At 36.6% G+C, this 13,897-nt stretch overlaps 1 protein-coding gene across 2 annotated transcripts in view; it reads left to right on the forward strand.

Annotated features, from left to right (window-relative positions):
- The first annotated feature begins 777 nt into the window (after positions 1–777).
- The window catches only part of RBBP5 (RB binding protein 5, histone lysine methyltransferase complex subunit), a 42,746-nt gene continuing 29,626 nt past the window's right edge, over positions 778–13,897 (forward strand). For both annotated transcript variants that reach the window (XM_037824924.1, XM_037824926.1), the window contains exons 1-2: positions 778–911; positions 13,688–13,713. In XM_037824924.1, coding sequence (XP_037680852.1) covers positions 893–911; positions 13,688–13,713 — 45 coding nt within the window. In that variant the 5' untranslated portion in view covers positions 778–892. The remainder of the gene's footprint in view (positions 912–13,687; positions 13,714–13,897) is intronic.

Below are 13,897 nucleotides of genomic sequence, written 5' to 3' on the forward strand. Positions count from 1 at the left end.
AGTCTCTGCTGCTCTTTCATTTGCTGATAACCTATAGTATCCACAGCCTGTAATACACCTTCTGGAACGTGCTTAAATAAATTTGCCCTTTCCTTAGTTATCACCAACTGGCCTTCTCTAATCTCTTTCTGTATCTCATCACACTCCTGTCTGAGCTCCAGGGAACTCAACCTCTCATTTCATTTTATTTTTAGGGTGTCCTGGTACACGCTGGGTGCTCGGTAAAGCCTAAGGTAAAACGCCCTGTGTTGAGTACAGCACGTCTAACAAACGCTATCATAACCAATGGCATATATTTACAAATGAAAATAGTTTCCACGAGACTGAGACAGATACACGGGAATTAACGTACACAGAGAGCGAGTACACGCCTTGACAGTAGCACCTCTACACTCGAGAACATCCTGAGCTAACCTTTGCCTCTTTCGTGCGGCACTAGGACTTGCACGGAACCTTTCTGCGGACTCTGATGCAGCCTGTCGGGATTTTGCCGCTGAACAAGCAACATAGCAAGGGTTAGTAGTCTAGAAGAATGCCTGAAATTCCTAGTTCACTGACATCTTCCGGGAGAGAACAGTCTTCAGTCCTTTCACCTTTTAAAGCACCGAGTATCAATACGATGTTTTTTTCCCTTAAAGCTAATTAAGGGCAAATTATTCTGAGAGAATTTATTCTTCTTTTTCATCAGGCATATTTGTGGATAGCCCATTGGAAACGCACTAGGAAGGCGGGGAAAAGAAAGCGGAAGCCGCGGGTCCTTCTAAACTAGAAAATCTTCGGTGCTTGCTGTTAGGTGTACGCTGTGTCCCCTGCTTAGAAGCAGGCCTTGGAAGCTGGCGGGGAGAAGGCGTTGCTGCCGGAGCTGAGACCAGGTGGCCTGCAGTGCGCAGGGATGAACCTTGAGTTGTTGGGTGAGGAAGGCTGTGTCTGTCTTTTTGGTCTTGGGAAGGAGGCAACCGGAGGGGAAGGAGGCTGCAAAATTATGGACTCGGTTCTGCTATGGCTTACTGGGCAGTTCTCCTTCGCAGCGGCAGCAGCAGTAGGAGGAAGCCCAGCTTCTTCCCGAGCAGAATGCATTGCCGTTCCTGAAGCCACTTTCAGATCAAATGTGGAGCATTAGGGCCAGACAGGGTGTGATTTAGCTGTGATTACAGGGATCGCGGGTGTTGAAGTAGCTCAGACCAGGCAGGACCGGAGTTGTTGTGGAAGGAATCGGAGGGAGTGAGACTTGGGCTGAACCTTTGAAGACTTGTCATGGAGTTGGTTGCTAGGATAGGCTGAGTCTTTCTGTGGAAAAACGGGTTGTCAAAGGAAGGGGACTTAGAGATTTTATAGAAGTCTCTCATTGAACGGATGAGAACAGGCTCCTGAGGTAGTAACTTGAAGTTACCTGGAAAGTTAATGGAATAGTCGGCACCGGCATCCAGTTATGACTTATTTAAGATCCTTGAGTACCATGGATGGTGTGTAATTACAGGTTGTCTTTTGTAACCCTCACTTTCAGTCATTTCCCCCCTGCCTCTTATCCAAGTTGTTTAAAAGTGTAGGTCCTTTTTTCTGGGTTTTCTTTAGGGGTTATTTAGCGTGTATTCTAGCAATGTGTGAGAAGATTTTCAAGAATCCCTGAAGGACTTGTCTTAAATGGTCAGGTTTCTCTTAAAAGAAAAAGATGTGTGACTGTGTGTCTAAAAGGCTGCAAAGATGTTTAAGAAATGATCCTTAAGGAACTTTTTGCTAAACAGGGAAATTAAGATTATTGTGTAAACAGCCATAATGTATTGCAGAACATAGCAAGGCCTTTAAGAATTGTTACTGGGAGCTAAGAACATTTAGAAGAGGGAATGAATATCTATGGGGGATTGGAAGAAAGACAATCAAAAAAATCCTATAAAGGATTTGGTGTTTTAGGTGGACATTTAAGAGTGGTAAAATATTGACTGGCTGGAGTGTGAAGATATGAGGAGGAATGCTCACTAGGAATTTGTTTGAGCTGAGACTTTAGTGAGAGATTGTGTGGAGGCTTAAAGACTTTTTTTGTTGGGTCAGGTTGTAGGTACTGTGAATAAAGAGAAGGTCATGAGATGGGATTAGTGCCATCCATTTTGTTGAGGCTCTTGAATGCCCAGCTAAGAAATTCTGCTTTTCAAGTAGGGTAAGGCAGGCCCGTTGAAGGGTTTGACCTGCTAATTAATTCAGAGTTAAGATTTTAAAAAATTTATCTGACAGTAGTGTATAGTTAAGTCTTGGGTCTTGGAGGGGTGTGAGACCTGTTTGGAGGGTGGTTGTAGATGAGTTAAAGGGAAGGGCTGAGCTAGGCAATGGAAAGAAAAGACATTGAGGAGGTAGAGTTGACAGTTGAGAATTACCTGTGAAAGTGAAGTGAAAAATGATGGGAGTGAATAATGGTGTTATTGATAAAATTTAAGGACATTGGGAAAAGATAGCTTTGGATATTTAGTGTCAAACACTTAGAATTGTACATCTGAGGTCAAGGATAAGATGAGATTATGAGAGATTTATAACCGTCTCACAGATGGGCTCATTGAACACTTGTGAGTACATGATATGGTCAAGGGAAAAACTGGGAGGGGCAGAAGAGAAAATTACTAAGGACAGAATCTTGGATAATTACCTATATTCGGGGTATACAAGGAGGAATAAGTGGTCAGATATAGTAGTATTAATGTAGTAGTAGCAATAATGGTTAACAGTTATACGTACTTACGCACTAGGCACCATTTCAAGTGCCTTCCCCATATTTGTCCATGTAGAGTTAGAAGAGAATGCAAGTTGGTATGGTGTCAGTTGTAAAACAGTTGAGGTTGAGAGCTGAGAAAGGGCTGCTGTATTTAGTCCTTAGGCAGCTTAGAAGCTCAGCAGTTTAAGCAGAAGGCAGATTGTAAGGTTTAGGAAGGTGTAGGAGACTAAATGGAGTAAAGGGTTGAACCTTATTTTTTAAAAGTTGGGGTGGAGGAAAGGTGATATGCTAGTATCTTGAAAGACGTAGCAAGGTCATGGAAAAGGTTTTTCTTGAATGATATGGACTATTCATGGAGGGTGAAACTTAGAAAGGCATATGTAGTATTGGAAGGTTAGACAATTATATCTTTATGGAAATGACTCAGTTTTAAAGTGACAGAGTTAATGATTGCAGATAAAAAAAGAGAAAGGAACTGATGTTGTGGTTGTGAGCATAGTAAAGGACATCTGGCCAAATAAAGGAAATGAATGATAATGGGCTCTTAAACCTAGTGTAGGGCACTCAGCAGGCCCATAGGCAAGATACCAGTTTTACTTCTGGGACCACTTGTTGAGCTGTTGCTGTGTATCAAGCAGTTTGCATTGGGAATGCAAAGTTAAATGAGACAGAGCTTTTACCACAAGTCAGTAAGAAATATATTTTATATCACAACTCATATATACACACATAGATAATGGTGTCTTCGAATTATACTTACTCAATTATTCCGTGTCCTCTGATAATTCCGATTCTGTTTGAATAAAAAAATGTGACTCACTAAATTGGTTTATCCGTTTATGGTTGATTGAGTCCTAAAATTTGAAAAACATTGAACTAAGACATAGCCTTGCCCTGTTTAAATACATAGAACTAGCAGGAGAGACAAATATAGATAAGTAACTGTATATAATAGAAAACTGTAGTTAATGAACGCATTATGGGAATCCATCTGAAAGAACAATTAATTCTGCATTGATGATGGTAAATTGGCAGTAGAATTTGGTGATGACATTACAGAGGTAATGCCATTTAACCCAGACATTAAAGATGGAGTAGGATTTTTCCAGAGGGACAGGTTTGAGAACTTAATTCCCAGTGGAGAGAACAGCATGAGCAAAACATTCTGAGGGATGAATGTGTGTGGCCCATTCAGGAAATGGTCAGAAGTCTGCAGCTGGTGCTTAGTGAGGGTTATGTAAAATTCTATACTAGATGTTGATGGGCAGTTAGCCAAAGATAAAAGTTAGAAATACTGGTTGCAGCCAGATTGAAATTGCTTTTTAAAATTATACATAGTGTAGTAAGGAATGTTTTTAAACAGGTGAGTGGCATAATGAAGTTGGGTCTTTGAAAGTTGGCTCTGGCAGCTTCATAAAGCTGATTAAGGGAGGCAAGACTGGAGCCAAGAAAATGTAGTAATTATAGTAGTGATGGGGTGGGGTCACTTATCTAGACAGCTGCAAGTCTCACTTCTCTAAAAGAAGTACAGTGTCAAAACCTACTAGATAGAGGATACAGAATGGAACTGCTACTCTGGACCTATTACAGCAGGGAGGCAAGTAGAAAATAATAGGATCCAATAATCTTAGAACTCAGGGTAGTCAAGTCTTTTTGAAAGTGGATGTCAAAAAATTCAGAGAAAACATGTTCTTCCATGTCATGTGTGGCAGGAAGAAGGCTTGTGAGGCCTGGAAAGCTAAAAGGCAGTTTGGGGAAAGGACCCTCACAGAAAAACAAAGGAGGTACCTGAAGAAACTGGTGTGATTGCACTGAATTTTAAAAAGGCATGTGCGAAGGAAGGGTACATAGTTGAAGATGAACATATTAGGGTGGCACAGGCTTTTAAGAATGTCAGGAAAGGTGACGTGATTGGAGGCCAAGGTTGTAAAAATGAGGCAATGAAAAAAGGATTTTAAAGGTTATATGGAGTATGAAGCGCAAGGATGTCTCCTGCTTGGGCTAGATAGTGTAACTACAGATTTATATTCATTCAGTATTCAACAAATATCTTTTTGTGTGCCTATTATGGATGTTATTTTACTTTTGCCTTCTCTGGCAAAAAGCATAATTTTTTTAAAACAAATAGGATAAAGTGAACATCAGTTGTTGCCAAGAAAAGCCCTCAATAGGTAGAGATCTTAGGTAGGTCACTTTGCTTGGTTGAATTCTATTCCTTGGCTCTGAGGCAGCTTGCGTATGAGGGAGGTTCTTGTTGGTGACCTTTGAGGCTCTGGGGAGAAAGGAAGACATGCTGAAAGAAAGGAGATGGGCAAATTTTGACTTTCAGTAAAGGGCAGGTTTGAGCATTTGAAAGAAATGATAAGCCAACATGAGTTTAAATCTGGAAAAGCCCATGGGTCCTTGACCTGTTGAGGTTCTTTAATTTGATGTTTTTCACATTAACGAATATAGTACATATTTGTCAAAACAGTGAAAACAATACAAATATATCTACAGAAAAAATTATCTTGCCTCTCTTCCCCCTTCTCAAATGTTAACTATTTGGGGTTTATCCTTTAATACCTTTTTCCTTGCTCATATAAATGTATTTACACATAAATTTGTAAAGATTTTGCTCTAGAACTGAAATAGAAACTTTTCATGCACATTATTTGCAACCTGCTTTCTTCACTTAACAGTATAAGATACTGTCCTACAAGTTAGTAGATAATATATTTAGTGATTTGTGATGCATTCTTGCAGATGCATCCTCATACATGTACTATATAATTTTTTTTTTTAAATTCAGTTTTATTGAAATATATTCACAAACCATACAGTCATCCATGGTATACAATCAACTGTTCACAGTATGATCATATAGTTATGCGTTCATCACCACAATCTATTTCTGAACATTTTCCTTACATCAGAAAGAATCAGAATAAGAATAAAAAATAAAAGTGAAAAGAGAATACCCAAACCATCCCCCCATCCCACCCTATTTGTCATTTAGTTTTTACTCCCATTTTTCTACTGATTTTTTTTCAATTTTTTAACTTTGTTTATCAAAAAATTAAAAACAAACAGGCAAACAACAACCAAAAAAACCCCACAACATTTCAAACCAAGCAATGGATTAAGGAAAACAAATAACCTAAAATAACTACTTTGCTTCCAATATGTTCCTACCATACCCCAAGAAAATTAATAAACCATGTCCAAACAGAGGAGTAAGAAAAACAAATAATCTAAAATAACTACATTGCTTCCAACATGTTCCTACCATACCCCAAGAAAATTAACAAACCCTAAGAAAACAAAGGAATAAGAGAAAAAAAAAAACTAAAATAACTCTATTGCTTCCAACATGATCTTACTATATCCAAGAAAGTTTACAAACCATAATCATTCCTGAGCATTCCCATAACATTGAGATTACCCTCCATAGTTTATCTGTTCTTATTAGATTATCATTCCCCCTCCACTACTTGGTATCTCTAGGTCCCCTACATTCTACAGTATAAAACATTGTACATTTTTCACAGAATTCACATTAGTGGTAACATACAATATCTCTCTTTTTGTGCCTGGCTTATTTTGCTCAGCATTATGTCTTTTTTTTTGTTTTTTTGTTTTTTTTTTTAATCTTCATTTCATTGAGATATATTCATATACCACGCAGTCATACAAAACCAAATCGTACTTTCGATTGTTCACAGTACCATTACATAGTTGTACATTCATCACCCAAATCAATCCCTGACACCTTCATTAGCACACACACAAGAATAACAAGAATAATAATTAGAGTGAAAAAGAGCAATTGAAGTAAAAAAGAACACTGGGTACCTTTGTCTGTTTGTTTCCTTCCCCTATTTTTCTACTCATCCATCCATAAACTAGACAAAGTGGAGTGTGGTCCTTATGGCTTTCCCAATCCCCTTGTCACCCCTCATAAGCTACATTTTTATACAACTGTCTTTGAGATTCATGGGTTCTGGGTTGTAGTTTGATAGTTTCAGGTATCCACCACCAGCTACCCCAATTCTTTAGAACCTAAAAAGGGTTGTCTAAAGTGTGCGTAAGAGTGCCCACCAGAGTGACCTCTCGGCTCCTTTTGGATTCTCTCTGCCACTGAAGCTTATTTCATTTCCTTTCACCTCCCCCTTTTGGTCAAGAAGATGTTCTCCGTCCCACGATGCGGGGTCTACATTCCTCCCCGGGAGTCATATTCCACGTTGCCAGGGAGATTCACTTCCCTGGGTGTCTGATCCCACGTAGGGGGGAGGGCAGTGATTTCACCTTTCAAGTTGGCTTAGCTAGAGAGACAGGGCCACATCTGAGCAACAAAGAGGCATATATAATTTTAACTTAGCCGTAAATGCTTTTATTAAGTGTGGTCTTTTCTTTTTGGTCTGCTCCATTCTTTGTTGATAATCACATGTATCTCCTTCCATATTTTTCTCCATGCTTATATACTTGTATGTTTATATGAACGTTTATAACAAATGAGATATTATATACATTTTGGGTACTCTTTTGTTTCACTTGGTAATGCCAGTGGAAATTTATCTATGAGAATTAATCTAATTCATCTATATTTGAATACAGCATAATTTATTCAACCACTCCAGTGTTAATGGGCATTTACCTTGTTTCTAGTTTTTTGGGTGTTGGGTTTCATTTTGGTTTTTGCCACCAAGAACAATACATTAAATATCTTTAGACTTCTTATGTTCTTGGCCATTAATGGGTTTATATCTGTGGGGGATAGAATTCCAACTGTGGGATTGCTGAAATGAAGACTGTATATGTGTTTACTTTTAATAAATACCATCAGATTCCTTTCCCAAAGGCTATAACAATTCCCATTTTTACAGGCTGTGTATGAATGTGTCCCTTTGCCCACATTCCCCCTGTAGTAGGTGTTCTGTCTCTCAGATTTTCCTGTGTGATGGTGAAAGTGGCATCTCATTTTTTATTTGATTGATATTTCCTGCTTTACAACTGCATTTGATCATGTTTTCCTTTGAGGGCACCTGATTTTGTTCTTCTGTGACTTGTTTATTCATATTTATTCATATTTAAAGTTTTTTTCTTAATGTATGAACTTGCTTTATAGCGTAGATATTAACTCTGTCATCTTTATTCCAAATTTTTTTCTAAATAATATGACTGTTTATGGGAACTTTTCCATGTAAAATGTTCTGACTTTTATATAATCAAATATATTTCTCTTTTCTTTTATAGCTTTTGGTTTTTCTCCATTGGTTAAGGTCCTTCCCACCAAGATTATACCTGCAGTCTTCTAGGTTTTCTCCTAAGAGTTTTGTGTTTTAAAAACATTGTCTTTAATTCATCTGGAATTTATATATATTTTAATGCAATTTTATTGAGATATAATCACACACCATAGAAACCATCTGAAGTACACAATCACAGGCTCACAGTATCATCACATAGTTGTACATACATCCCTAAGATCAAATTCAGAACATTTTCATTACTCCAGAAAAAAAATGAAATAAAAAAGAAAACCCTAATCATCCCATACTCCTTATTGTCCCCCTTTCCCCCATTATTGACCCCTAGTATTGGTGTGGTACATTTGTTATTGTTGATGAAAGAATATTAAAATATTACTATTAACTGTAATCCATAGTTTGCAATAGGTACATTTTTTCCCCATGTACCCCTCTATTATTAACTCCTTGTAATAGTGTCATACATTTGCTCTGGTTCATGAAAGAACTTTTTTATATTTGTACAGTTAATTGTGGACAATGTCCACCACAAAATTTACTGTGTTAGACATGGAATTTATTTTTATGTGTGGTATTACAGGGGGATTGTAGCTTTTTTTCCTTCCAGATGGATAATCAGTTGTCCAGCCCTTTTTGTAAATAAATTCCCTGCTAAGTTGAAATGCTACCTTAATCATATAACAGTGGTGTTATAATACATTTAAAACTATTTTACATTTGTCTTTGATCCATCTGGAATTGCATAAAATTAACCAATTAATTTTTGGAGAAAGCCATGAAGTTGACCTATTGAAGAATGTACCTTGTCTTTTTATTTGTTTGGATTTTATGGCCTTAACTGAATTTTTTTAAGAGTTTCTTATGTTTTCTAGGTATTTAGTGATATCAACAAGAGAATTAATTTTATTTCCATTATTCATTGTTTAAATCATTTATTTAAGTTTCTGGTCTTATATCATTGGCTAGAATGTCCAAGGTGATATTGCATAATAATAATAATAATAATAATAATAATAATAATAATAATAATGGGGCTAGTATCCCTTTCTAGTTGCTGATATTAATTGAAATAGTTTTAATTCAGTTCACCCCACCTTTTGAGATGGTATTGTATGTGTTTTTGGTAAATAGTTTTAATCATTTATGTAGTCTTCTATTCTTGTTATTAGAAATGGCTGTTGAGTTTTATCAGATGTTCTTTCAGCATCTACTGATAGGGTTGAGGGCTTTTTAACATTATTGACTAATTAAGGATTTGTGTTAGAGTGTATTGTTTTATGTACATATTTGGAATGGTCTTGCCATAATCCGTTAATTTTTTTTCTCTGTTATACTATAATGTGTTCTTATATGGTAGAGTAACAAACTCCAGATTCTTTGTGTTTAAAATTTTGTTACAATTGTATATACTGGTAGAAATAACTTTTCTGGTTTGCAGAATCTGAAGGTGAAATACCAAACCTTTTATGTCCTTAAATGAAAGGGCTGTTTTCTTTCTTTTACCATCTTTAATTGGGATTTGGTATCAGAGTTATGTTGGCCTTATAAAACACTGATAGGGAAATCTTTCATTTTTTTTTTTTTTTTATGCTCAGAAAGAGTTTGAATAACCTAGTACTTATCTGCTCCTGGAGATTTAGGAGAAATTGCCCACAAAACCATCTTCTGAGCCTACTACTTTTTTTTTTTTTTTGAAGTGGTAGGTCTTTAACAGCTTTTCAGTGTGTTCTTTACTCGTTGATCTACTGAAAAATTTTTCTTGTCTATTGATTTTGGAAATGTATATTTTGCTATAAAAGTCACTCATCATTTTAAAAATATCACATGTACTACTGTATTATGATTTTACTCCTTATAATTCGTTTTAATTGGCCAGGATTTATTTCTCTTTGGCATCCACATCTTTGGGTATCTTTTTTTTTTTTCGTGGTCTTTAAAACCAAGTGTAATTAATATAATTGTAACACAAAATGGTAGGTGATGGGAAGATGGAGAATACAAAAGTGGTCTTGAGCTTTCTCTGAGTAAATGGCCTTGCATTACCATAAGCCTGCTTGGCAGGGTGCTTTCTCTGGCCCTTTACGCAAAGTACCCCGAACTAGCTTCTGCTTTTTTGTGTATTACTTTCTCTCTATGCTCCTTTAAACTCCTTACTCTAACCCCATTGATTAGAATGACTCCCCCCTGCCCTGCACCCCACCTTCCCCCCAAAAAAGCAACCCAAAGAACAACAGCAAAATAATTAGGAATAATCCATGTTGAAACAGAGGTTAAAATGGTTTCTGGATTCTTGATGCTGCGCCACTTGATGCACTCTCTCAAAATCTTAATGCCTGTCTTTCCCTTCTGCCAACACAGCAAATCACACTCTCCTCTTTACTATTTTTTAGTTTTTGGTTGTCGTATTTTGTTTTATTTTGAATTTTTCAATAAATAATTCTTTTTTGTTTATTTCTCAGTCCATGTGAGTGTCAATCTATGCTATTGATTAGGAAAGTCGTTAACTATTTATTGTTTAGATTTATTGCTGAAGCAGCAGTCAGAATAATATGTGCAGTAAAATTTTATTTAAAATAAAAAAATTGACTTGCAAATATTTGTATAAAATATAAAAATATATGATAGCTTTTACCTTGGTTGAGTGGGATGGAGGGAGGAAGCTCTCATGTTTTAATTACACATTTCTGTGTCAGTTTTATTGAGATATATTTACATACCATGCAGTGGTCCACAGTGTACCATCAGTTGTTTGCAGTACCATTATATAGTTGTGCATTTATTACCACAATCAATTTTTCAACTTTTTCATTACTCCAAAGAAAATAAAAATAAGAATAAAAATAAAAGTAAAAAAGAACCACCCCAAACATCCCATTCCCCCCAGCCCCCTCTATTATTCATTTAATTTTTGTCCCCATTTTTCTACTCATCTGTCCATATACCAGGTAAAGGGAGTGGGAGCCACAAGTTTTCACAATCACACGGTCACATAGTATAAGGTATATAGTTATACAGTCATCTTCAGGAATCAAGGCTGCTGAGTTGCAGTTCAACAGTTTCAGGTATTTCCTTCTAGATATTCCAATACACTAAAAACTTTTTAAAAGGGATATCTATGTAACACATAAGAATAACCCCCAGAATGACTTCTCAACTCCATTTGAAATCTCGCAGCTACTGAAAGTTTATTTTGCATCATTTCTCTTCCCCCTTTTGATCAGGAAGGCTTTCTCAATTCCATGATGCCGGGTCTAGCCTCATCCCCGGAGTCACGTCCCACATTGGCAGGGAGATTTACATCCTGGAAGTCATGTCCCATGAAGTGGGGAGGACAGCTGTATCACTTTTAAAAAGTTCTTTTAAAAAAAACTGATTTCAGCATTTCATTTCATTTTCTTTCATAATCAAATTCAATTGGTCACCTTAAGTCAGGTGCACATCAGATAACTCAAATTATTTACCTTTTAAAAATATCTTTTAGTTTTTTAACTGTAGCATCTGTGTTTTTTAAAATTGGTTTTGATATTTTTACTCTTTAGTTTTCCATTTTTATAAAATAGGGACAAAATATAAAACTAGTTTTTGTTTGTTTTTCTTTTAAAGCAACAGACTTCTTTTTAAAATGAAATCTTACTGGGACACCCTATATTTAAAACACCTTCGGAGTTCTTAGAGTATAGTTTAAAAACCACTATAATAAAATATTTAGGTAGTTACATAAATATACTGACAAAGTGTGTGCTGCTGCCAAACTTCTGACAAGCAGGCAGTGTCATCATACCATCATACTATAGCTTGAAATATTTGTTACTGAGGTATTTTTTACCAAATTTCAGGGATTTAGGAGAGGTATTTAGGGATGTTAGTAGCAACTTGTTGTTTGCTCAAGAAATGAATTGAGTGTTCAATTCATTTATGTTATAATTAACATAATGTTACAGCCTAAATGTTATGATTAGGCAGGAAGGGGAATGATGCCTGCTAGTGGGCTGCTGCTCTTTGAAAGGTTTCAGAGTTATTGGACTTAAGAGAATTTGACCAATTTGATTCTTGCCTTTCCTTTCCTTGCTCTTCATTTTAGTAAATCTGGAAATAAATTGTGAAACACACAAAGGGTGTGGAGGAGGAAGAATATTGGTAGATCTGTATAGTCAGCAGTTCTCAAACTTTTTTTTCTAAGGACCCCTTTGTACTCTTTAAAAACTGAGTACCTCTGCTTCCAATTTAGTGGGCCAAGTGCTCGATCTGGGGCTTTTCCTTGTGAGGTGCTGCAAGGGAGAGGCTAAGCCCACTTATAATTGTGCCTAGGAGTCCCCCCAGAGAGCCTCTTTGTTGCTCAGATGTGGCCCTCTCTCTCTAAGCCCGCTTGGCAGGTAAACTCACTACCCTCCCCCCTACGTGGGACATGGCACCCAGGGGTATAAATCCCCCTGGCAACACAGGAAATGACTCCTGGAGATGAGCCTGGACTCAGCACTGTGGGGTTGAGAGGATCTTCTTGACCAAAAGGGGGAGGAGAGATGAAGCAAAATAAGGTTCCAGTGGCTGAGAGATTTCAAATGGAGTCGAGACATCACTCTGGAGGGTATGCTCATGTGCTATGTAGATATCACTTTTTAGTTTTTAATGTATTGGAATGGCTGGAGAGAAATACCTGAAGCTGTAAAACTGCAACCCAGTGACCCTGATTCTTAAAGATGATTATGTAACTGTGTAACTTGCACAGTGTGACTGTGTGATTGTGAAAACCTTGTGGCTCGCAGTCCCTTTATCCAGTGTATGGATAGATGAATGGAAAAATGGGGACAAAAATTAGATGAAGAAAAGGGTGGCATGGAGGGGATGGAAAGATTTAGGTGTTCTTTTTTGCTTTTATTTTTATTTTGGAATAAGGAAAAGGTTCAAAAATTGCTTCTGGTGATGATCGCACAACTGTACGATGGTGCTGTGAATGATTGTACACTGTGGATGACTGTAGAGTTTGTGAATATATCTCAATTAAACTGTATTAAAAAAAGTAAATGATCAATGGGGGGAGGAGGGGAATGGGATGTTTTAGATGTTCTTTTTTATTGTAATTTTAATTTTTTCTTTTGGAGTAATGAAAATGTTTAAAGTTTGTGGTGATGAAAGCACAACCGTATGATGATACTGTGAACAACTGATTGTACACTTTGAATGATTGTATGTTATGTGATTATATCTCAATAAAATTACATAAAAAAATTGAGGACCTCTAAAGAGCTTTTGTTTATGTAGGTTATTCATGTGTACCAATTTGGATATTAAAACAGAATTTTTTCACATTCATTATTTAAAAGTAACCACAATAAACCTGTTATAGGTTGATGTAATGTTTTAATGAAAAACAACTGTTTCTAAAACAAAAAGCATTTAGTCAGAAGAGTGGCATTGCTTTGCATTTTACAAATTTCTTTAATGTTTGCCTTAATAGAAGTTGGCTGGATTCTCATATCTGCTTATGCATTCAGTCTGTTGGAATATTATAGGTTATGTAGCCTCTGGGAAACTCATCTGTATACTTCTGAGATAATAAGAGTAAAAAAGATGCACCTTAATATTATAATGAAAATAGGTTTGACCTTACTAAGTTCCTGAAAGGATGTCAGGTCCCTGGTTCTTGCTTTGTGACCCACTGCTGTCTAGCACTCTTGAACTGTAGGATACCTCCTGGTATGTTGCATATGTTCCGTCAACACTTTTCTTTGCTTTTTTGCAGAGTCCTTTGGGCAGAACTATCCAGAGGTAAGAGTAATGTATTGCTGTGATTTTGGGAACATGGTAATTACCTACTGTTTATGTTTGAGGGGAAAATGCTTATGGATCCCTGTTTTTCTTTCCTTTGTGACAACTAAATGAATATTTAATTTTGAGTGGGGGAAATGGATAGACAATTTTGGCTGGAAATCTCTCTATAATCATTTAAAGT

Source organism: Choloepus didactylus, chromosome 2 (genome assembly GCF_015220235.1).
Source record: "Choloepus didactylus isolate mChoDid1 chromosome 2, mChoDid1.pri, whole genome shotgun sequence".
Lineage (NCBI taxonomy): Eukaryota > Metazoa > Chordata > Mammalia > Pilosa > Megalonychidae > Choloepus > Choloepus didactylus.